This window comes from Thamnophis elegans, chromosome 10 (genome assembly GCF_009769535.1).
Source record: "Thamnophis elegans isolate rThaEle1 chromosome 10, rThaEle1.pri, whole genome shotgun sequence".
NCBI classification, from domain to species: Eukaryota; Metazoa; Chordata; class Lepidosauria; order Squamata; family Colubridae; genus Thamnophis; species Thamnophis elegans.
Window position 1 is genome coordinate 56,037,761 of NC_045550.1, and position 26,226 is coordinate 56,063,986.

The 26,226-nt window shown below is 42.9% G+C and overlaps 1 protein-coding gene across 1 annotated transcript in view; it reads right to left on the bottom strand.

Moving 5' to 3' along the window:
• SPATA16 (spermatogenesis associated 16) overlaps positions 1 to 26,226 on the bottom strand; it is a 207,455-nt gene that overhangs the window by 116,111 nt on the left and 65,118 nt on the right. Inside the window, exon 3 of the mRNA XM_032224818.1 lies at positions 19,602 to 19,691. Within this exon, the coding sequence (XP_032080709.1) occupies positions 19,602 to 19,691 (90 nt within the window). The remainder of the gene's footprint in view (positions 1 to 19,601; positions 19,692 to 26,226) is intronic.

The following is a 26,226-nucleotide window of genomic DNA, read 5'->3' on the forward strand; positions in this document are numbered from 1 at the left end:
TACATTGCTCAATTCAGTAAATAGAAACATTAATTAGAAATCAAAGCATTCTCCAAAACAGTGAATGGTGAGAATGAAAACAACATATGAATCAGTTTTGGAAAAAAATACATGAATTTTTCTAAGGAGTTAGTGTGTTATAATACTTAAAGATGCTAAACTATTATGAATCCTGTTTTAAACGCAGAAATCAGCTGCTGAATATTGCCTGCTCAGCCGTAGGAAGAAGAAGACAAGGGCTTCTTGTTAAATGTTGCCATGAAAACTTCATAGATTTGTTCATGTCATCAGTAGCAGGAGCAAAAAACTCAGATGGGTCGGAACAACAGACATTATAGAAAAAGTGAATGGAGCATCTAGAATTCAATGAACAAATGAGAATGGTAACTGGTGAATATCTGCTTTAAAAGATCTCTTTTAAATATGTGCTGTAAGTATAATTGCAGTCAAGGCATGATTGCTTTGATTGATTGATCAGGAAGACTGAAAGAATTTGTGGATGAATTAAAAATACTGTAGTGACATAATTCGTGATGACACTGAAATCAGAGAATGCCTGAACTCAGAGTGTTCTAGGAATATTTATGAGAATGACAGTATTCTGTTGAAGAACAAAATAGAAATAAAGTAAAGAAAAATGTTATTGTGCAGGAAAAAAAGTGAAAAGGAAGTAATAAATGCTTGAGAATGTTGAAGAGTGTGAGGTTGCAAGTATAAATGGTATAACTAGAGAAACATTAAAATATGATAGTGTTCTTATGGACTGACTGTGTAACTTATTTAACACATATATGAAGGCTGCATCATTGGAAGGGTACATTAAGATAGATAAGGTAACTATTATTGTCATTTATTTTAAACTGTGAGCAGACTGGCACACATAAAAATGAAATTCTGTTGCGTGCTCTCAAAAAAAAACATGTCTACCCACATATGTATCACACATGCTATATATGTGTTAATATAACACAAGGTGTTAATATAACACCTTCTTATGATACAGAAGGATCTTGACAAACTTGAACATTGGGCACTATCTAATAAAATGAAATTCAATGGTGAAAAGAGTAAGGTTCTCTATTTAGGCAAGAAAAATGAAATGCACAGATACAGTATAGGTGGTGCCTTGCTCAACAGTAGTAACTGTGAAAGGGATCTTGGAATCCTAGTGGACAACCATTTAGATATGAGCCAGCAGTGTGCAGCAGCTGCCAAAAAAGCCACACACAGTTCTAGGCTGCATAAACAGAGGGATAGAATCAAGATCACATGAAACGTTAATACCACTTTATATTGCCTTGGTAAGACCACACCTGGAATACTGCATTCAGTTTTGGTTGCCACGATGTAGAGAAGATGTGGAGACTCTAGAAAGAGTGCAGAGAAGAGCAACAAAGATGATTAGGGGACTGGAGACTAAAACATAGGAAGAACGGCTGCAGGAACTGGATATGTCTAATTTAATGAAAAGAAGGACTAGGGGAGACATGATAGCAGTGTTCCAATATCTCAGGGGTTGCCACAAAAAAGAGGGAGTCAAACTATTCTCCAAAGCACCTGAGGGTAGAACAAGAAGCAATGGGTGGAAACTAATCAAGAAGAGAAGCAACTTAGAACTGAGGAGAAATTTCCAGACAGTTAGAACAATTAATCAGTGGAATAGCTTGCCTCTAGAAGTTTTGAATGTCCCAACACTGGAAATCTTTAAGAAGATGTTGGATAGCCATCTGTCTGAAATGGTATAGGGTTTCCTGCCTAGGCAAGGGGTTGGACTAGAAGACCACCAAGGTCCCTTCCAACTCTGCTATATTGTATTGTATATCCATATCCATATCCATACATATGTACATATACTGTACATACACAGACAAAGATACACACACATACATATAAATACACATACATATCTCTATCTCTATTATACATACACACTCCGTCCATCCATCCATCCATCCATCCATCCATCCATCCATCCATCCATCCATCCATCTATCTATCTATGTATCTATCTATCTATCTATCTATCTATCTATCTATCTATCTATCTATCTATCTATCTATCTATCTATCTATCTATCTATCTATCTAAATCACTGTCCATCTTGAATACATAATAGGAGGAGGAAATTTGAGATTGTTCACAAGATTGATACTATATGGAATAAAACTGTGACTGAATCTGGATGTTCTGCTTCGGATACCACGAAGCCCCCTCCCAGAAGGTAACAAGGAAAACAAGTTGTGAAGACAATGCATAGTGTTCAATGGTGGGTTCTGGATCCCATTGCAACCGGTACGGTGCAACGGAGCCCGGTGTCCCCCACATGCATGTGTGCAGCACACACGGACACACGAGCATGTGTCCTTACCTCCGCGACGCCTCCGGGATGCTCCAGCTGCTCGGCAGAGTGTTGCGCAGGTGCTGTACACCCATGAGTGTGTGCGGAAGTGCCAAAGAGCTCAAATACAGATAAGGAGCTCATGCGGGCAGGTGTGCCCTCCGGAGCACCATACTAGAATGGTACCCAGTGCTCCCGGGAGGCACTGGTATGTCTGTACCGGGATGTATGTTGTGGTCTTTTTAATCTATGTTTCTGTGTTTTTAACTTCTATTTTTAAATGTATTGTTGTAAGCCACCTGGAGTCGTTCGGGATTGGGCGGCCTATAAATTTATTAAACATCAACATCAACATCATGTACCGCCTGCAACCCACCACTGATAGTGTTGCAAATAATACTGAAGACCCTGGTCAAGCAATGCTTATATGCTATGTCCTGGATAGAAGGGAGCGAGCTGCCAATAATCTTTTCTGCCATCCTCACCACTCTCTGCATCACCTTCCTCTCCAAAGCAGTAATGTTTCCAAATCAGTCTGTAATGCAATATGACAGGGTGCTCTCAGTCGTCTGCCTGTAGAAAGTGGTAAGGACAGGGGGAGGAAGATATACTTTTCTCATGCAAGGCAGAAAATGCAGGCGTTGCTGTGCTCGCTTCATCGGTGTCTCACTGTTAAGTAACCAAGCTAGCCTACTCATTAGCTGAATACCCAGAAACTTAATGCTGCTAACCACCTACACAGGTGAATCATTAGTACACAGAGATGTGTGGCTGGGCCTGCCTTTTCTGAAATCAGCAGTGATCTCTTTAGTTTACAGTTTCCCCATACAAAAATACAGTAAAATAAAATGTAAAAACTATTCACTTGTTAAGTGTGTCTGAGAAAGTGTTACAATACAATACAATATAATAGCAGAGTTAGAAGGGACCTTGGAGGTCTTCTAGTCCAACCCCCTGCCTAGGTAGGAAACCCTATACCAGTGGTTCCCAAAGTGGGCGGTACCACCCCCTGGGGGGTGGTGAGATGACTTAGGGGGGCGCTGAGGCAAGGGGGGCAGCAGGGGGGCGCTAAGAGGCAAGGGGTGGTGGTCGCAGGGTTTGAGGGCGCCGGCACTGGTGACAGAATTCTTCAGCTGCTTAATGACCCCAAAGAGGAGCAGAAGAGCAGGAAGAGCAGAAGGAAGAAAAGCACGAGGTAGAGGAGCAAGTTGAATTCCCACTCCATGGTGCCATGGAGGCCATCCCTCACGAACTGCCCTGCGTGGCCCCCTGACCCGTATTTAAGACCAAGTCCTATGGATTAAACGAGAAGGGATAAAGTGAAGAGTAAATGGTAATGGATAAATGGAGATCGAATGGAAACCTGCATGACCAGTATAAAAGAAGCAGTTTGAGTGGTTTGCTCATGTAGAGAGAATAAATGGACACAGAATTGGAAAACAAATCTGTGGAAGAAAAATGAATAGCTTGGGAAAAGATCAAGAAAGTCATGTTGGATGAAGTTCATGAGATCCTTCAAAAAGGAGAAGTGAAAAACGTAAGGAGCAAAAGGCAAAGAAATATATGGATGTGTTACAAACTTGGATGAATTGCAAGGTAGAAAGGTATGGTGAAATATATTGTATAGTATAAATATGTGTGTGTGTGTGTGTGTGTGTTCCCGCTTAACTCTAGAATGCCTTAAGCAATTTCAACCAAACTTGGTACACAGGTGACCTACTCTCTGGAGAAAAATACTGTGCGGGTAAGACATCTCTAACACCTCTCGGGTGTGTGTTCTTTTAAGATGCAGCCTATTGTGTCTTTCAATGGCTTCTATTGTACTGCCATAAAATGGCTTCTACTGTACAGCACAGTGGAGGTGCCATGGCAACAGCTTCACAGTACTCCACAAGGGGGCTCCCTCTGGTAAGGGGGAAAATCCAACATTAGATATTTCCCCCTTAAAAATAAATACCCGGGCAACACTGGGCTACTGGCTAGTATAGTATAAATGCTGCATTTTCATTTCCTTTCTCTAATCTCCGGTATTTAATTTCCATTTTTCCACTTGCCACTTTTTACTTCTTTTCTTTTCTTACATTTTGCATTTTATCAGACAATAGCAAGATATGTATGTAATTCAGTTGCTTAAAGCAGCCGTCTCCAAATTTACAGCTTTGCAGGCTGGAGGGGAAGGGGAGAGGGGATAGTTCCCTATGAGTGGCAGGCAAGCATGTGCTCATTTATTTATTTATTTATTTATTTATTTATTTGTCTTGTATGCCGCCCACTCCCGGAGGACTCTGGGCGGCTCACAAAAGACAAGGGAAAGGGGGGAATGAGACAAAGACAACATATTAAAAACAAAACCAACATTCACAATTTCTGTGGAGGTAGATGCTTCTCAGCTCCCCCCAGCCTGCTGGAACAGCCAGGACTTGGTGGCTTTGCGGAAGGCCTGGAGGGTAGTAAGGGTCCGGATCTCAACAGGGAGCTCGTTCCAGAGGGCCGGAGCTGCAACAGAGAAGGCTCTCCCCCAGGGAGTCGCCAGCTGACATTGGCTGGCAGATGGAATCCGGAGGAGACCTAACCTGTCTCATGCATAGCTCCATTTGCATAAGAGTTGGGCACACACCCCTGCCACTCACACAACTGGAATTGCACGTGAGCTCTCGCCTGACCACTGCATGTGAAAGTGGAGCTGCGTGCATGCCCGTGCTCACCCGTGCTCGTTGGTCCACAACTGGGGAGTTAGAGACCCCTGGCCAGGGCCGGATTTAGATAAAAAGAGGCCCTAGGCTATTCCACTTATTTAACTTATTTCACCTCCCATTTTTAAGTTTGTAAATTACATGAGAGACAATAAAATACATCATTACTGTGATATATATCAATATATATCAATATATATAGATGGCCTTCCGACGGAGGGCAGCTCTGCTCTGCGGCAAAGGCAGCGAGGCCAGCCACCTCCCCTGCTGCGCTCAGCTGCCTGGCTCGGCCCCCTCGCCCTCACCTGCCTGGCCGCTGGTGGGCTCCGTGTCGACAGGGCAGCTACTGGGAGCAGCCGCGCCTCTTGCCCGACCGCCGGTGCCGGGAACGTGGGCGGGCTCCCCAACTGCTGCGGCACTGGAACGATCTTAACCAATACATTTTTATGTTTGTTTATTAGTCATATGCGTAGAATTTCTCCTTATTTTCAGTCCAGTGTTTTAGTGTTCACTGTTTTTAGAATAGTGTAATTTTAATTTTGCTAACAATTTGAATGTAGGCCCCTCTTGATCTTGAGGCCCTAGGCTGAAACCTAGTTAGCCTATAGGAAAATCTGGCCCTGCCCCTGGCTTAAAGGCTGGTAGGGAAAATCTTTCCATCTGTTTGCTAACCCAGGTGGCCCAGTGATTAGAATGCAGTAATGCAGACTATTTCTGCCAGCTGCCTGCAGTTTGTCAGTTCGAATCTCACCGGGCTCAAGGTTGACTCAGCCTTCCATCTTTCCGAGGTGGGTAAAATGAGGACCCAGATTGTTGGGGGCAATAGGCTGACTCTGTAAACTGCTTAGAGAGTGCTGTAAAAGCACTGTAAAGCGATATATATGTCTAAATGCTATTGCTATTGTCATTTGAAGATGCAGTGGTGTCAAGGCCTAAAATCCTGAGCTCTTCTGTAGCCAATAAATGCATCTTGGGAAGAAGCAAATCAGCAAGGAAATAAACACCTGCTTTTACTAGTTTGATAAAATGCTTTCGAAGTAAGAGAAAGATAATCTCTAAATGTTTCTATGTTTTGATAGCACTCTGAAGAACAGAACATACTCAAAGATGGGAATGTAGCCAAACCTGAAGAATTTACTAAATGTTTCCTCCTTCTTCATTGACCAGAACACTATGAGCTCATTTGGCAGATTTACATTTTATTGGTTATTTGCTTTACTTATGAAAATTATTCAGAGTAACATCAAGGCTGCAGTTCATGACTTGCATTGGAGATTTCAGCAAACCAATGAAAATACGGGCCACATGGTTCCTTCTCCATTTCTTTGTCCACCGAACTGTTGACCTCACTATCAGTTAAATTTTTTTCAGCTAGGACTCCACTTAGGTTTTGATTGCATGCCAAAGTTTGCACTCCGACAAATACACGAGACGAGGACATAATTAGAGTTGATTCAATAGAATCGATTCAATAAAAATGCAGTTAAAATTACATTAATCGAGTTAACTTGATAAGATCTCATTTGCATCCATCTTGACTCTCGGTTGCTTCCTTATTATTTATTTATTGCATATATAAATCTCCCCAGCTCCATAAGAACTTTGGATGTGGGAATTTCAGGCTGTGCAATGTCGAACTAAACCCTTCTTTGCCACTGCATCCAAATATGGTAAACCATGTCCTCTTTTAGATATGATATGCTTTCAGTTGCAATGTGTTGGTTGGGATGAAATAGTAGGTTTGAATCTTGGCTTAGGAACTCAAGCCGTAGTTTGCAAAGTGTTAATGCAGGAGTGTCAAACTCAATTTCATTGAGGGCCGCATCAGAGTTGTATTTGACATCGGTGGCAGAGGGGCATGGTCGTAGTGGATGTGGCCATCTCAAAATGCCACTTTTGCTAGTAGTTTGTTTTGCTGGCACTCTGCCAGTGAAAATGGAGCTCTCACATGGCCCTCTCTAGCTTTTCACTGGCAGAGGTGCCACGAGCTGGTCCTTTGCTATTTCCAGGGCAGCCCCATGGGGCAGATCTAAGCACACCATGGGCCAGATCCGGCCTACAGGCCTTGAGTTTGACACCCCTATGTTAATGCAATGTTAAACTATAATAAATTTTAGTTGATGGAAGGAGAAATGGGGGAAGAAAATGAAATAAGAAATGGGGAGGGGAGACTGGTGTGATCTTAAATGTATCTGCTTGGGCACAGAATGAGAGATTTCTTGATGGAATCAATGAATAAAAACGTGCTTTAGATTGGATGGCCCTCTTAGCATGTTCTGAAGCCATCTTTTCAAGCAGAGTTTTTGTCTTTAAATCACCCTTTTCAGAGGAAAGACTTATTGTAAGAGAATGCCTTGCTTGGTTCCCTAGTCAGAGCAAGTAGCTGGCTTCTTTTCTCGATTCTTAATGAAGCTTTGCTGTGTCAGCCAATGTTGTGTCCAGAATTGGTGCAGTGGAACCATTCCACTCTCCAGAGCACCTGGACAAACATTCAATGTTCAGTCTGAATTTATTTTCCAAGAGCCAGAATAAATAGAAGTCCAAAGTATGGAGGAGAAGGTTGACTTGGCTTTTCATAATTCATGTTTTTTGTGGTTTCCAGTCTGGATCAGAAAATTATGTTTTACACAAGGTGATTTCTGAAAAGCAAGTGGAAGATTCAGTCACTCCCATTGCAAGGTTGTGACATGGTTGTGTTAAGAGCTCTGGTGATGCAGTGGTTAGAATGCAGTACTGCAGGCTAATTTTGCCCACAGCCAGGAGCATTTTGGCAGGTCGATTCTGGATGGCTCAAGGTTGACTCAGCCCTCCATCCTTTGAGATCAGTAAAATGGGGACCCAGATTGTTGGGGGCAATATGCTGACATTGTAACCCACTCAGAGAATGCTGTAAAGCACCATGGAGCAGTATAGGCAGCTGCCTGGATTTATAGACTACTAAAACTCTCATTTGTTTATCTGTTTGTCTGCTTGTACCCTTAAATTAGGCCAAATGCTCTATTATGGTGCAACAATTTTTGAATTAACTTATCTAGTTTCTGCTAACTTAAAAATGCATAAAAAAATCTATTCCTGTGAAATTCAGATTTCCATAATATTCAGACCTGTTTTATTTGCTAAGTTGTGACCATTGCAGTGTGCCCATGGTCATGCTTCCCACATGGAAACTCAATGGGGAAGCCAGCATGAAGTCAAAGTTGCTCCCCCTCTCACTTCTTTTTTGCTCACCTGTTTATCTATTTAAGTAAGTTAATATTGACTCCAATAATAAATGCATTTTCCACTCCAGTTATTTTTCTATTTAGAATGTGTACTATTCTTAAATGATCAAGGGACCCGCAAGCATTGGGATGTAAAAAAAATCCACGGTCAGCCTAAAATTTAATGTTCATTCTGGTCACATCAGACTGCACTATGTTTCTTTCAAAGGATGACCCAATGGGCCACAAGGTTGCCTGGTAGCATATATAACTCTAAATTTCTTTAAGATTCAGCAGCTACCTTTCTATTTCCAGACTCCATGCAAGGAAATTTGTCTTTTCTTTTATAGCTTTAAATGAAAGAACGCTTTTTACATCATGTTCTCCAGCATGCTTCCCAATCAATCTCAGAGACCCTGGTTGGTACATGTTCTTTTACCTATTGAGGCCGGCTAATTTCCACCCTTGATTTGAGTTGCTATTGTTGCCTACTTAAGTTGGGGAGAAAGGTCCATTTTTATGTGCTGATTTGTAATGGAAATCACAGGTATAATGGGCTACTTGTGTGCTGGAGGCAGAGCCTGTTAATTTTTTAAAAAGAACAAAGGGTTGTGTGAATTTTCATTTATGACCTTATACTTAGCCAAAAAAAGGGGACACGGTGGCTCGGTGGCTAAGACACAGTTCAAATCCCTAGCGTTGCATAACGGAGTGAGCTCCCATTACTTGTCCCAGCTTCTGCCAACCTAGCAGTTCGACAACATGTAAAAATGCAAGTAGAAAAATAGGAACCACCTTTGGTGGGAAGGTAACAGCGTTCCGTGCGCCTTCAGCATTGAGTCATGCCGGCCACATGACCACGGAGATGTCTTCGGACAGCGCTAGCTCTTCGGCTTTGAAATGGAGATGAGCACCGCTCCCTAGAGTCGGGAACGACTAGCACATATGTGCGAGGGAAATCTTTACCTTTACCCTATTTAATCAATGATTTCTTTTATATTATAAAATTGCATCAGAGATTGTACAGAAATCTGGATGACTCCACGTGTGTTGGCTAATCAGTACTAAGGGCAGGTAACTCCTGCTGTTGATAAACATAAAGCAGTATTTGTTTTAAAAAAATCAAAACTAAATTCCACAGATAAATCATTACGACTTCCGAGGAGATATAAAATGGATTACTTCTGTCTTGCTTCTCAGATTCCACTGTTTTGGATGATAATGAAAAGAACAGCCTTAAAGTTTCACACAAAAGTGTGTGACAATGCAGTTAGAACAGGGAGAGCACATTATTTTCTTGATCTGCAGAAATATTACAACAATGGGATTATTATACCCGAAGCAAACAAAAATTGAGGGCTTGGTTGCATTGAAACAGAGGCCCAAAGGGGAAACTTAGTTGTATTTTGGAACTAATCAGTTTAATTCTCAGTTAAAAAATTGGGTTTAAAAAAAATAAATAGTAAGAATTGCGGTGGATAAGTAGAGCCAATAAGAAAATCTGAAGAAAATTCACAAGCTAGCTATGAGTGTCAGTTGCCTCTTTCTGTTCATCCTAATCATCTATCAATAATCATGTGTGTATGTCATTTTTCATTCCATTTATGCATTAGCCCTTGGAAGATTTGTGAGTTGAGAGTGAATTTCTGTTCAAACAATGGAATTTCTTCTCATTTTCACTCTTCTTGCATCCAATCCTTCCTCTAATGGGTGGAACATCCCAACTAGACTAAGTTACATAGTAAAGGACATGATGGCTCAGTGATTAAGATGCTGAGTTTGTCGACCAGAAAGGTCGGCAGTTCGGCGGTTTGAATCCCTAGCGCCACATAATGAAGTGAGCTTCCGTTACTTGTCCCAGCTTCTAGCAGTTGAAAGCATGTAAAAATGCAAGTAGAAAAATAGGGACCACCTTTGGTGGGAAGGTAACAGCGTTCCATGCGCTTTCGGCGTTTAGTCATGCCAGCCACATGACCACGGAGACATCTTCGGACAGCACTGGCTCTTCATCTTTGAAATGGAGATGAGAACTGTCCCCTAGATTTGGGAATGACTAGCACATATGTGCAAGGGAACCTTTAGAGGAGAAAGGGAGAAGGAAAAGTATCTTTTTGCAGCAAATGATTTTGAAACTCGTGCCATAGGTTTGCTATCATGGCTATATGCCATGCTGCTTTCACCACAGAATTGAAAGCTGCTTCCCCATCCTCTATTATTTTCCATGGCTCTTCCTAATGCGCATTTATTTATTTCTCTTTGCTAGCATTTTCCTGCTAGTGCAAGGTCTGCTCCCCACCCTCCAGATCAACCAAGTATTGATTTATTGAGTGTGACAGGAATTGATTAACCAGCTTGTGCCCAAGCCTGAGATCGTGGGCTGAGAGAGTGTGATTGGGCCCAAGGTCACACAGCTGGCTTTTATGACTAAGGCAGGATTACAACTCACAGTCTCCTACAGAAGTGGTATTTAGCCGGTTCGGACCGGTTCGGGCAAACCGGTAGCTCCAACGATCAGCTGGCCCTGTCCACCCACCCCGCCCTATTCTGTCCTTAATTTCCTGCTTTCTATCTCATCTCAATCATGTGGCGCAACTGATCCCCCTCCCCCTCACTGTTCTACTTACCATGGCTGACTTGGAAGGTAAGCAGCTGAGCTTCTAAATGCTTCATTTTCAGCGCAGGTGTTTTAAGTGTGCGCAAAGTGGCACTTAAACTGGCAGCATCCCACCACTGGTCTCCTAGCATGTTTCTAGCATGGGGCCTGAACCACTAGACCAAACCAGCTCTCCGAGTATTTATCATACTGCTTGGCATTATCTTGATTGCATTCATTTCGACTTACTTTGAACAAATTTTATTACATATTATAATGCAAGTAATTACAATTTATTTTTATGATTCTACTTAAAGCATATTCTAACATGATATTCTTATGAAGGGAAATATTTGTAGCTTAGGGTTAAAATCAGAGGTCTTTGGTGTTTGGTGCTTTCTGAGATTGGTTGTTTACTTGCAGATGTTTCATTGCCCAAACTAAGCAACAAGATCAGTGCTGTTACCCTCATTATGGTAATGAAATGTCTGCAAGAAAACAACCAAGCTCAGAGACCACCAAGGACCCCTGCAACGTTTCAGATCTTCACAAGCATAGCTCAGAATATAGGTGGATCTGTTCCCGGCTGCATAGATCCTGCAGCAATTGATGGGTAATGAACATTATGATAAATGCCCTAAAGTCACTCTCTGAATCATGAACTAATTCGGGCTTGCTTATAGATTCTCCCCACCCCACCCCAAGGTTAAATAGTTAGGACAGCCGAACGATTAAATCAAATTGAGACCTTTACTAATGCCATTCCAGAATGTTACTATGGCACTCTGTTCTGCTGTCTTTCTATTATTATTTTCATAAATGAGGAATTCACATTTCCGAGTAGCATATCTGGTGGAGTAATGGGCCTAAGAAGTGGTGGGATTCAGCCAGTCCGCACCTATCCGGGAGAACCGGTTGTTATCTTTCTAAGCAGTTCGGAGAACCGGTTATTGGAAGAAACCTCATTTTGTTTTTTTCCCACTTTGCAGGGCTAATTCTGCAAAGGCAGGAAGGAAACATTCTAGTGTTGTTTCTAGCCTAATCTTTATTGCTCTGCTTACAGAAACTGCCTCTCCAGTTAACTCTTATTACAATGTAACAGCTAAGGCGAAGCGCCCATCAACGTTTGTTTGTTTGTTTATTGTATTTCTATGCTGCCCTTCTCCCAAGGACTCAGGGCGGCGTACAACATTAAAAAAAAACACACATTACAAAAGTTAAAAAAAAATTAGATAGAGTATCCAAAAAAACAAAACCAATTAAGATTAACAATAACATTTTAAAAAATCGATTAAAATTAACAATAATCAATCATTTATTTTATTTTGTTCAGGCCAGGCCGGCTTACTGGAAAAGCCAACTTTTTAGGGCGTGTCGGAAGGACGGACGTGAGTGATGTTGAGTTGGCCACACCCACCCAGTCACATGACCACTGAGCCATGTCTACCAAGCTGGTCATTAGGACAGAGAACTGGCTGTTAAATTATTTGAATCCCACCACTGGGCCTAAGGTAGATTGTTTCCTAAACTGAAGTATAGGAGAGGAAAAGTAGGTTGAAACAAAGAGCAGCCGATAGTTTATAAGCAACGTCACTTGTGTATCTAAGAATGGACCCTGATTCTTAATTTCAATGGCAGATATTTCAGGATAGCACTGTCAGCTCATTAAAGATTTACCATTGCCACATTAACCTTAATGCTCTCTTTTTATGAGCGTGTTATTCCATCTACAAGTCTAGCATTAGTTTTCACTACCATTTATTTACAAGTTTCCCTAACACTCTATTTCACTCACACCACAATTTCATTAGCTGTTCTTGTAGTTTCTAAGTCTTCAGAAACGGCTTCTTTATATTTTCATTAACTGTCATTGGAAAACAAGCATGTGCACTTATGTGTGTTCATCTATTCCAGGGGTGTCAAACTTGATTTTATTGAAGTATGCATCAGGGTTGCGTTTGACCTTGGGGGGGGGGGGCATGGGGCATGGCCAGGGAGGGGAGTGTGGTCGGCTTGACGTCACTCATCAAAGCACTGTTTTCAGCCACAATGCCTCCTGCAGCCCTTTCCCAAGCTCCGTTTTCACTGTCAGAGCGCTGCAGGAGGCAATTACGAAGCCAGGAAGACCCACACGTGGCCCTCTCCAGTTCAATTTTTGCTGGCCGGTTCTTTGCTGTTTTCAGGGTGGGCCTCATCTAAGCACCCTGCAGGCCACATCTGATCCAGGGGCCTTGAGTTTGACACTCCTGATCTATTCTGTATCTCATTTTTCCTCTGATTTGTAGAGTTTATATGATTTCTAAAAAAACAACAACAAATAAGATGATATCTAAGTTAGGTTCCAACAGTTTGGTGTTTCTCAAGCTTGACAACTTTATGATGCATAGACTTCATTTCCCAGAATTCCACACTCCCACATATCTTAAAGTTGCCAGCTTTGAGAAATACTGCAACAGATATTAGTCAGGGGTGGGCTACTGAGGGTTTGCATGGATTCAGGGGATTCTCTAGCTAGGATTCGGCCCAGTTCAGCAAACCCCTAAATGCCACCCCTGGTTGGCCACGCCCCCTTTACTCCATCCTGACCCTCCCAGGAGTCTCCATGTGGCCTGTTCATCATGCCAGGTAAGTGCAGAGCCCTCACGGAGGCTTGGGGAGGGGGGAAAATGGGCCTAATGGATGTTCCGGAAGTCCGCAAATGGATCTGTTTCTGGCCTCCAGAGGGCCTCCAGAGCCTGGGGAAAGCAGTTTTCACCCTCCCGGAGACTCAAAGAAAGCCTCTGGAGCCTGGAGAGGGCAGAAAATGGACTTACCAGAAGTTCCGGAAGTTTGGAAATGGGCCTGTTTCCGGCCTCCAGAGGGTCTCCAGACCCTGGGGAAAGCACTTTTTGCCCTCCCAGATGCTCAAGGAAAGGCTTCGGGGCCTGGGGAGGGTGAAAAATGCTCCCGCCATGGTTCAGGAGGCTGACTAGGGCACGCCCACCATGACCACACCCACACAGCAATGGGGCAGCGAACCCATTGCTGCAATTTCTGAAGCCCACCCCTGATATTAGTCTGTGTACATATCTCTGTGCTTATACACACATGCAAACATGCCATGTTTTTGGACTGAAGAAATCGGCATGCTAATATTAAGGATTTTCGATATCTGTGCCGACAGATGTTTTAGCAAACATTTGGCAAACTCAGAAATACAGCTGGAGACAGATGCAAATGTTTTCAAATACAGTGGTTTTGAGGAATAGCTTTCCTTTTCAAACCAATGTTATGACTGCTTTTTCTTGAAATAAGGACTAAAATCAGCTTGCCAGGTACAAATACAAGAGCTACTCAGTTCCTGTTTTTGTGCCTGTGAGTTGTTCAGAGATGCACCGCAAAGCAGCTCATTCCATCTCTGAAGACGCCAACCACAGCTGCCTTCAAAATGTCAGCACCCGAGAAAACGAGAGCAAGTCCATGGAGCTCAAAAGCTCACCACTACCTGACTGATGCATAGCCATGAAAGGCTAAACCACTGTAGAAGAAATGAGAAAGATCCTTCAAAAGTGAAATCCAGCCTTTCTTCTTAACAATGAGCATTAGCCTTTCTGTATTAATTAAGCAATCCCTCCTTTTCAGGGTAAACCCGGGTGCTAGATGAAAATGGGAAACGAAGAATTGTGTCAGTCTAAGCAAGTCCACACATCATAAAGTTGTCAAGTTTGAAAAACATAGGCCTAGGAGAATGAAGGAGGTGTGGACTCTGATGGCATCTTCAATGCCAACCAACTTTATTAGGAGTATTTTTTTTTGTCCTAATAAAGTTGTTTAGTCCTAAAAATGCCCTAACAGCACGAGTTAGCCTTGAAGATGAGATGGCTTCAGAAAATGAGCTGGACTTGAAGATGAGCTTTCCTTCAGAAATTGTGAGTGCTCTGTTGAGGTTCACAGGAACAGATGAGGCATGAGGCAGCTGAGGTAAGCGAACAGCTATTTATTGAGTAACAGCAACAGTTAACTATCTACAGAGAGAGTTCAGCACCTCGCCCTGCTTGACAGCTATTTATACGGGAGCTGTCAAGCAGGGCGACCAATAGGAGTGCCTCTGGCAGCCCACACTCAGCCTGCCGCGTCTTAGCCAATCAGGCGCGGCTAGGTTGTTGCCGGCGGTCAATCATAAGTCGAGGACTTGCGACCGGTCATAAGTCAAGGAGGTTAGGACCACTCACAAGTCAAGGACTTAGCATGCTCCATTACTGGAAGCTTTCCAAAGAAGACTGGACAGCCATTTGTCTGAATAATATAGGGCAGGTGGCTACAGGTAGCTCCCATTACTTGTCCCTGAGGGTAATAGCAATAGCAGTTAGACTTATATACTGCTTCATAGGGCTTTCAGCCCTCTCTAAGCAGTTTACAGAGTCAGCATATTGCCCCCAACAACAATCCGGGTCCTCATTTTACCCACCTCGGAAGGATGGAAGGCTGAGTCAACCCTGAGCCGGTGAGATTTGAACAGCCGAACTGCAGAACTGCAGTCAGCTGAAGTAGCCTGCAGTGCTGCATTTAACCACTGCGCCACCTCGGCTGCGCATGTGCACATGCCTCCCGCTGATTTTGGGATCTTTGCCATGCATGAGCAAGGGCGGGGTGCATGTGGGAGATGAACGGGCATGCACGGGGGCTGGGGGTGCCCCCTGTGGTCGGTTTTTGCTCCCAGGAGGCTTCGGGGGGGGCTGCTAGGCAAAAATGGGATGGGGGGAGTCACAGGTGCATCCAGGGGGGATGGAGTGCACAGGTGGGTGTCGTGTACACATTGCATTATGGGTGCAGGAATACGTGTATGCATGCTATCACACAGACGCTTACTTTCGGCACACAACGACAAAAAAGGTTACACATCACTGGTATATAGGGTTTCTTGCTCAAGCAGGGAGTTGGACCAGCAGATTTCTTAGGTCCCTTCCAATTGTGTTATTCTATGATTCTAAGATGCTACCTAATTCTATGTCTATTTACCTGAAAATGGAGGCACAAACAGCAAGAGAGAAACATCAGCATATTTGTGGAAGCTCTGATGTTTTCTCCCTGATATCGTAGGGAGACCGAAACCACTCAAGTTGAATGTCAGATGCAAAAGAAAAACAGACCATTTGGGAATGGAGAAGCAGAGAGCTTTTCTTGGAAGGAACAACTGGGACTGACATTATGTGCATTTCATTGAATGTAATTGATTCATTCATTAATAACAAGAAAGAAGATTCACCCACTAAAACATTTTAATTAGTTGAGAAATATATTCCTCTTTTTTCCCATGGAAATGTTGTACATAATAAAAAATGTGTAAGAAATCAGTTTCAAGAAATATATATTCCCACTTTGCAACCAAGTGCAGGTGGAATTGTCTTGATTTCTTTACCAGCTGTTTAAAGTGGAGGATGAGCATAGTAGAGACCTAGATTCAAATCTACCCTTGGAAATACGACAATGAAAGATTTGGGCCTGCCCGCTTTCAGTTTGAGGAAACTCCCATAATTGTTGTTGGGAGAATAAAATGAGGGCATAGTTCCATTAAGCCTAGGATATAACTTTAAGAAATTCATAATTCTTTGTTTCTTTAATCAGAAATAGAAAAACAGCTCTGTAATATAACAGAACAAGTTGGGCCCCATTTAACATATATGGTGACTCAATGGCTAAGATGCTGAGCTTATCAATCAAGAAAGGTCGGCAGTTCAGCGGTTCGAATCCCTAGCGCCATGTAATGGAGTGAGCGCCCATTACTTGTCCCAACTTCTCCCAACCTAGCAGTTCAAAAGCATGTAAAAATGCAAGCAGAAAAATAGGGAACCACCTTTGGTGAGAAAGGTAACAGGGTTCTGTGCTCCTTCAGTGTTTAGTCATGCCAGTCACATGACCACAGAGACGTCTTTGGGCAGCGCTGGCTCTTTGGCTTTGAAACGGGGGTGAGCACTGCCCCCTAGAGTCGGGAATGACTAGCACATATGTGCGAGGGGAATCTTTACCTTTAATAATAGGATGTCCATAGAAAAGGGCTGGGCTTACATGATAACACAATGGTGCCACTTATCCTCCTGAATGCTATTAGGAAGAGCCATGCTGAATTGGCCAAGGCACACAACTTCCACCAGCATTTGTGTGTTGCAAATTGATTATGGACCATCATGTTGTTTTTTATTCCTAATGACTGCATAGATTTTCTCCTAGAAGATGATCTATCCCTAACCTGTTCTTTCAGTCTCCCAATGGTTCATTCATTGCCAATTGTAACCGAGGTTTGATGTAAAACTCCTGTGTTAATTAAAAGTTTCCACTTCCTATTTGACTTCTTTGTGTATACAGTAGATTACTGTATTCACACACAAGATCCATGTGGTACACTGGTTAGAATGCAGTACTGCAGGGCTAACTCACTGGTCACTCCAGGAGTTCGATCCTGAGCCTCTCAAGGTTGACTCATCCTTCCATCCTTCCGAGATCAGTAAAATGAGGACCCAGATTGTTGGGGACCATATACTGACTCTGTAAAACGCTTAGAGAGGGCTGTAAAGCACTGTGAAGCAGTATATAAGTCTAAATGCGATTGCTATTGTCATTTGAAGATGCAGTGGTGTCAAGGCCTGAGTCCTGAGCTCTTCTGTAGCCAATAAATGCATCTTGGGAAGAAGCAAATCAGCAAGGAAATAAACACCTGCTTTTACTAGTTTGGTAAAATGCTTTCTGTAAACTGCTTAGAGTGTGCTGTAAAGCACTGTGAAGCGGTATATAAGTCAAAGTGCTGTTGCTATTACTGTAAACCAGACATTCCCAGCATGGTCAAAGATGCTGTCGCTCGACTTACAACAGTTCCTTTAGTAACTGTCTGAAGGTACAACGGCACTGAAAAAAGTGGCTTATGACCATTTTTCACACCTATCACCATTGTAGCCTCCCCACGGTCATGTGATTTACATGACAACTGATTCACGTTTACGATGGTGGCAGTTTCCCAGGGTCATGTGATCCCCCTTTGGAACCACCTGACAAGCAAAGTCAATGCGGGAAGCCAATTCACTTAACAATTTAAAATTCTCTTAACAACTTTGGCAAGAAAAGTCATCAAAATGGCACAAAATTCACTTAACAACAGATGTTTTGGGCTCAATTGCGGTGGTAAGTTGAGGACCAGGCTTCCATGTTCGTTCCAGTGTCCCAACGGGGCCCTCATTGCAATTTGCTGTAAAACTCCTCTGTTAATTAAAAGTTTCCTCTTTCCTTTTCGTATTTGACTTCAGTAGTTTACAGTATTGTGCACCAGGCATTCCCAACATGGGCCAAAGTTGCTGCCCCTGTGGATTTATATGTCAGGCTTCCATGACTGGAACTTGGCAGCTTATCACAGATCACTTGACACTTCCCTGCAACCTTAGCTCCATTGCTTGATTAGACTTGGCAGGAGGCTCACCCTGTAGGTCTCAACTAAATAAGAATCTTTATTGAGGGCAAGTACAAAGCCATACAAAGCTGCCGATTGCTCGTGGCCAGCGAGAGAGGGGAAAATAACTTTTGAACCCTTAGTAGTTTCAGTGGCCTGTTTCTTCCTCTTGTCCTCCTCCACAAATTAACAGATTCCTGGCCCAGAGTTTGATAGACCTGAAGCCAAGCAGTTAATGTAATCCCATCCCTGGCTTGAGAACTCCCCTTCAACTATCTTCATATTCTAGACCAGTGGTTGTCAACCTTGGCGACTTTAAGTCCTGTGGACTTCAACTCCCAGAATTCCCCAGCCAGCTGTGCTGGCTGGGGGATTCTGGGAGTTGAAGTCCGCAGGACTTAAAGTCGCCAAGGTTGAGAAACACTGTTCTAGACATTGGAGCCCAAGGTATACAAAAGGTTCTATTATTGGGAAAAGGGAGAAAAGCAGAAGGTGTGCTGGCTGAGGAATTCTGGGAGTTGAAGTTCACAGGAGTTAAAGTCGCCAAGGTTGAGAAACACTGTTCTAGACATTGGAGCCCAAGGTATACGAAAGGCTCTATTATTGGGAAAAGGGAGAAAACCAGAAGGTGTGCTGGCTGGGGAATTCTGGGAGTTGAAGTCCACAGGACTTAAAGTCCCCAAGGTTGAGAAACACTGTTCTAGACATTGGAGCCCAAGGTATACGAAAGGCTCTATTATTGGGAAAAGGGAGAAAACCAGAAGGTTGGGATGGAGGTTGTGACCCAGGGGTGGCCTTCTGGGGGGGTTTGCAGGGGTTCGGGAGAACCTCTAGCTAAGATTCTGTGCAGTTCAGAGAACCCCCAACTCTCACTCCTGGCTGCTCTGCCCACCCCACCTTTCCCCTCCCAGAAGTCCCCATGTGTCCTGTTTTGGATGCAGGTAAATGCAAGGTGCGCGTGGAGGCTTGGGGAGGATGAAAAACGGGCCTACCAGAAGTTCAGGAAGATCAGAAATGGGCCCACTTCCAGCCTCTAGAGGGCTCTGGAGCTTGGGGAGGCCGTTTTCGCCCTCCTGGAGGCTTGAGAAAAGCCTCTGGAATCCCGAGAGGGCAAAAACGACCCCCCCCAGACGTGGTGCAGGAGGCTAACTAGGCCATGCCCACCATGGCCATGCCCACCCAGCGAACCCCATGCTAAAAATTTAAAATCCCACCCCTGCTGTGACCCAATGTGGCAATGGCTATTTCTACTGTCTTCTCTAACTTTTGCAGATTGCAAAAAGGATAAAAAAGGGGAGGTGGGAGGGAGGAAAGGAAATTGAGGCAGGAAAGCTTCCCCATGAATCAGGGGTACAAACCTACCTTGCAGCTTCAGAATATCGCTCTAAGCACCGGAAGACGGCCGCTTGACGAAGATGGTTGCGGAAATAGGCAGGGTTCAGAATGACGCTCCTTCGAAAACAGCAAACAAATGTTTAGGTCAAAGACCTCAAGTGACATCATATGGTGGAACCTTTTAACATCTAACTCTGGGGGAGTACAGATAGTCCTTGACTTACAACTTGTCGCTTAGCAGGTTCAACCATTACAACGTAAGTACTAAAGATACTTATGGCCCATGATTTGAAGTGTCAACGCTTTGATCGCCTCTATGTGGTCACCTGATCACATTTTCGATGCTTAGCAGCCAGCCTGCATTTAAGGTTATTTTCAGCATCCTATAGTCAGGTGACTATAATTTATGATTTTTTTCCCCCTACCCATTTTCCCTGCCCATTGCAGGCAATAGGTTTGCTTACAGGCCGTGAGAATCAATTTATGACTGACACATTTGTTTCAATGACTGTTGCAAAAAATGTTGCAAAAATCAGGTTTGGGCACTTGACTTTCAACTATGGTGACCTAGTGTGCAACAGCAACCAAAAAAGCGAATGCAATCCCTGGTTGTATAAACAGAGGTGTAGAATCAAAATCACGTGAAGTGTTAGTACCGCTTTATGAAGCTTTAGTAAGGCCACACCTGGAACAGTGTATCCGGTTTTGGTCACCACAGTACAAAACAATGTAGGACAAGAAACAATGGATGGAAACTAATCAGGGAGAGAATCAACCTGGTATTAAGGAGAAACTTCCTAACAGTGAGAACAATTAACCAGGGGAACAATACAATACAATACAATACAATACAATACAATACAATACAATACAATACAATACAATAGCAGAGTTGGAAGCGACCTTGGAGGTCTTCTAGTCCAACCCCCTGCCTAGGCAGGAAACCCTATACCATTTCAGACAAATGACTATCCGACATCTTCTTAAAGACTTCCAGTCTTGGGGCATTCACAACTTCTGGAGGGAAGCTGTTCCACTGATTAATTGTTCTAACTGACAGGAAATTTCTCCTCAGTTCTAAGTTGCTTCTCTTCTTGATTAGTTTCCACCCATTGCTTCTTGTTCTACCCTCAGGTGCCTTGGAGAATAGTTTGACTCCCTCTTCTTTGTGGCAACCCCTGAGATATTGGAACACTGCTATCATGTCTCCCCTAGTCCTTCCTTTCATTAGACTAGACATATCCAGATCCTGCAACCTTCCCTCATATGTTTTAGTCTCCAGTCCCCTAATCATCTTTGTTGCTTTGTTTGCAGTTTGTGGAAGTTCTAGGTGCTTCATCACTGGAGGTTTTTAAAGAAGAAAAAACTGTACAGTCATCTATCTGAAATGATATAAGGTCTCCAGGTCTATTCTGATTGATTGATTGCTTTCCATTATGGTCATAGGCCAAGGACTACATGAATGTTGGCTCTACAAGTAGACCACCCGTTACAACCATTTGTTTAGTGACTATTCAAAGTTACAATGACATTGAAAAAGTGTCTTGTGGCCATTTTTCACATTGCAAGGTCACACGAACAGAATTCACATCACTGCATGATCGCATGATCAACATTTTGGTTTTTGACAACCGGCATGTCTTTATGACATTTGCAGGATCCTGGAACCATTTAGTAAGGTCACATCAGAGGTAGGTTCCTACCTATTCAGACAAGTCCCAATTTCTGACCTTCCCAGCCAGCTTCCCACCCCCCAAAGAAAGCCTCAAAAGGGTGTGTGTGGGTTTGCTTGAGCATTTCCCTTAACAACCGCAGTGATACACTTAACCATGGCAAAAAGGTTGCTGTGACAAAATGAGGTGCCACTCACTTAACAAACCGTCTTGCTTAGCAACAGAAATTCTGGTCTCAACTGTGGGCATAAGTCAAGGGGTACCTGTACATGAAGATTTTCCAACAATTCTGAATTTGATACAAGAGAATCCTGATATTCCAATAAGCAAACATACATAGGTAATGACAACTACATTCCCCCTCTTTCCTTGAAATCCCAGACAATTCTGCAGCATGACATGTATGCATGACTGTAACTTTGTTGCTTGTATCCTTATAATCTATATTGATATTGTTTCCTGATTGCTTATTTGTTTGTTCCCTATGACTATCATGAAGTATTGTATCATATGATTCTTGATGAATGTATCTTGTCTTTTTATGTATTGAGAGCATAAAAATTCCTTCTGTGTCCAATCACACTTGGCCAATAAAGAATTCTATTCTGTTCTGTTCTGTTCTGTTCTATTCTATTCTATTCTATTCTATTCTATTCTATTCTATTCCACTCCATTCTATTCTATTCTTATTTGCCCTGGGTCACAGTACTCTCCCAGTAAGAAAGAAACACTTTGTTAAAAACCAAACATTAGCTACCACAGACTCACCAAGTCCAAAGTGTGTGTGTGTGGGGGGGGGGGGGGGTAGAGGGTGGGGGGGGGGGTTATGTGTATCATTTTTACAATAAACTTACTTAGAGACAGGTTAACGAACTGGCTGATCGCTGGGCCTCTCGCAAAAGATTTTAAAGGTGATTATTGCTTTTTCAAGCTGTTGTCAACAGTTGATAATAGCTCTATTGATTTCCCTCCTACCAGATTTTTGGTAAGCAATAGCTTAGCCACACATTTTCCACTGTCAAAGCCTGCTGTGTTCTGATAGAGGTAAACACACAGGGACGCATAACCCAATGATAGATAATGTCAACAAATTATCTTCTAGGAGGTTTTTTTTGTTTCCATTTCAAAATTATTCTTTTATTACCTCAAGAGGAGCTCTTCTACAGCTCTTAACCCCTTTTTCCTTTTGTTTCCTGGAAGAATATGTTAGACCCGACACTTTAGAGCTTAGATCTGTAAGCTACTTTTGTTCATTTGAGAGTTTTAAGGCTTATCCAGATGATTGTTCAAGGTCTGCCCAGACCACGTTTAAGCCCTGACAGCATTGCCTCAAGAGGCCCCTGTGAAAACCAATAGCCTACAATTTTGTTTACAAGATATGCGGAGGAGGGGAAAGGAGCAGCTTTAATGCAGAGGACAAACAAGAGTGAAAGAGCTTTAGTGTGCGAAGTACAAAGCTTAATTTGCCTTCCTTCATATTGCAAGTTAATTTTCATGGGTTTGTTCTGGAGAAAACAAATGCAAGAGGCTGGTTTATGTTAGACAGGGTCAGTCTTCTTAAAAGCAAAACAAATATTTTTGCAAATGTATCCGACACTGAAATCCTTCCAGCTCAGTGATTTGTCCAGACCAGGCAATCATCAAGAGTCAACACTGACAAAGGGATGCATATGCACACAGAGACATACACACACAGTGTTAAGTAAGGTTCAAATGCAAACCTAGCTGACTTTTCATTGTGGAATAATTTAAACCCTATACTTAATGTGAGGATTTAATCCATTTCATCTTTTACTTAATGCAGGAAATTCCATGGACCTTCCATGCCTACAAAGGTTTATCTGCCTCTTTTCCCCTCATAATTTTTATTATGAGAAAGATTGGACTAACTAGATTGGCTCTGTCGCTCAATCCTGACAAGACTGAGTGGCTATGGATGTTGCCCCCCAAGGACAGTCCAGATATTCCATCTTTAAGCCTGCGGAGTGAAATTTTACACCCCTCAGAGAGGGTCCGCAACTTGGGTGTCCTCCTGGACTTGCATCTGACACTAGAGCATCATCTGTCAGCTGTGACCAGGGGGGGCTTTTGCCCAGGTTCACCTGGTGCACCAGTTGCAGCCCTACCTGGACCGGGAGGCACTTCAAATGGTTACTCACGCCCTCGTCACCTCAAAACTTGATTACTGTAATGCGCTCTACATGGGACTGCCCCTGAAAAGTGTTCGGAGACTACAACTGGTCCAGAATGCAGCCGCGCGAGCGATATCGGGTATATCAAGATACACCCATGTTACACCTATCCTCCGCGAGCTGCACTGGCTCCCTATCGGTCTCCGAACGCGCTTCAAGGTGCTGGCTATCACCTTTAAAGCCCTACATGGCCTAGGACCCAGATATCTGCGAGACCGTCTCCTGCCACATACCTCCCAACGGCTGATAAGATCTCACAGGATGGGCCTTCTACGAGTGCCGTCGACCAGTCAATGCCGGCTGGCAACTCCTCAGGGGAGGGCCTTCTCTGTAGCTGCTCCGACCCTATGGAACGATCTACCCACAGAGATCCGGACCCTTCCCACTCTCTCAGCCTTCCGAAAGGCCACTAAAACCTGGCTATTCTGGCAGGCCTGGGGCTGTTGACCTCATGAACGAGGTCCAGCCCCACCTACATTGAGTGCATGACGTGTTTCTTTTAAATCTGTTTCTTCTTCTCTATTTTTAATTTTTATTTTTTTAGAATTGTATTCTGTAAGCCACACGGAGTCCTTCGGGATTGGGCGGCATATAAATTCATTAAATTTCAATTTCAAATTTCAATAATTTTTATTATGAGAAAGATTGGACTAACTAGATTGGCTCTGTCTGTGATAAATTGAGAATATTAAGATATTCTTCCAAATATTATTTTGCCCTTTTATAGAAAGCAGTATCTTAAGATAATTATTTGCAAAACAGACTTCGGTTTAAACTGGTTAACAAACGTCAATGGAGTCCTGAGCAAAAAAAATGGAAGAAACTCAGAGGGATAAAATTGTTTGATCATGTTACTAACAAGTGGAGTATTAGATCCAGAATCTGAAGGCATGGGAATCCATATTATATTATATTACATCTCCAGTAGATGAAAGTCTTCAACATAACAAATTTCAAACTAAAATGCCTTGGTGCTGTTGTGGCCCACAAACAAAGACAGTGAGTAGGTTGGGGAGGAACGTGGGCCAGTCCTGGAGTCTGGGGAAGGCTCTGATGAAGGCTCTGATGAGGGCTCTGTGTTGGAGGCAGAGATGGGGCCAAGGCTGTCTGACAGTTATCAGCTGCCTTCGCAGTCAGATATCAGTGGGGCAGAAGAACACCTGTTCCTGATGTGCGCATGCACAGAGCTGCCAGGAGAAGGGAACAGCTAAGGAATGAGAGCCAACTCGTAAAGGCACAGGTGGACGGTGAATGGCCCCTCCCATAGGGAATAAAGAGGAGTGAAAGGGGAGTGGAGTTTGCAAGAGACAATTAGTTTGCTTAATTGGTTCGTGACTCTCAGAGACTTCTTGCCAAGTACAGCGTTGCATTTTGAAGATATCGGACTGGCAGCTCTCCAAGCCAGATAAGGTCTGTGACTGTAAATTCACCCTTGAAAGTGCTGGATGTGAATGAGAGCAATTCACAGTAACTTAATAAAAAGGGGTTTTGTTGGACAAGGAGTCTGCTTCTTGGGCTGGGGAATCCTAGGACAGAACAGGTGCTAGCGATTGGGCCTTCTTACTTCTGTTCTCATTCTTCATAAAAATATGGTGCTTGGTTAATCCAGATTGGAAATAACACTCAACGTTGTATAAAATAGAAAAGTAGTGGCAGGAGAATTCAAAGCAATATCAAAGCAAAGGTGATGTAAAGAAAACTTATGAAAATGTTAGGCGTTACCAATATCAGATGGAAAGTCCATCTGATTATGTGGGAAACGTCCAGGATGTGAATGTTTTAGAACAAGTACATGTTGCAAAAAACTGTTAAGTGCCTAAAACTAGGACAGTTGCATGAAAGATTGCACAAGCTAGAGACGTGGTCAAAATGATTTCAGTAGACTGATGTTTAAATTATGCGTGCCTGCCACTTGGCAAGTGGAGTTTTGCACGCTCATCCCCTGCTTGCGTGGCCTGCTTTCTGTTGAGCCACAGCCTGGTCCTGGGTTTTGGCCTGGGGATTGGGGACTTGTGGCTTATATGTCAATTGATGTATATTCCCCCATCCCCATTTTAGCAAGCGATTACGTTGGTAGCATGTGAATCTAAGAAAAAACTGAAGAGTTGATCTTTCTCTCCAAATCATTGCTCCACTCTGAGAGGGAAAACTGGGAAAGGATTCTTTGAAACATAACAATTTTAAATAGGGTATAAAACCTTTGGGACAGGAGATTAACTCTAAAGTTAGAGTAGACCCCATTGATGAGAATTTAAGAAATGCTGGCTAAACAATGTTTTTTTTTAAATCCCTAAATCCCTCCACTAGCCTATAGTTAAATGTTTTCCTTTCTCTAAATGCATCTGGGGGATAGCATCAGTCCAAAGTATTTTGAACGCTCACAAAAACTGTGGTTATTTGCTGACAGTACATTAAAATTTAAACAGGACCTATGCCATGTATTAAAACATTTCTCTCTATAATGAAACCAGATGGTACAGCGTAGAATTGAGAAATGTTGACCCAATGTTAATTTCGCAAGAGAACAATTTTTCTAAATGGTTTAGTTCTGTTTGTTTATTTTGTAAAGGATTTAATCAACAGGTAGAAGATACTAATGAAACCTTAGTATCTACAGTTTCCGGAAATACTTTTCTGACACCAGAAGATTACAGGGATCAACAATCTGACATCATATAAGACTGCTCCCTATCTTCTTAAAATTAATCAGATATGGATTGTCTGAATGTGTCCTTAACTCTTATTCACTTTTCCTCTGTTACATTGCTTGTACAATTTTGATTCCAT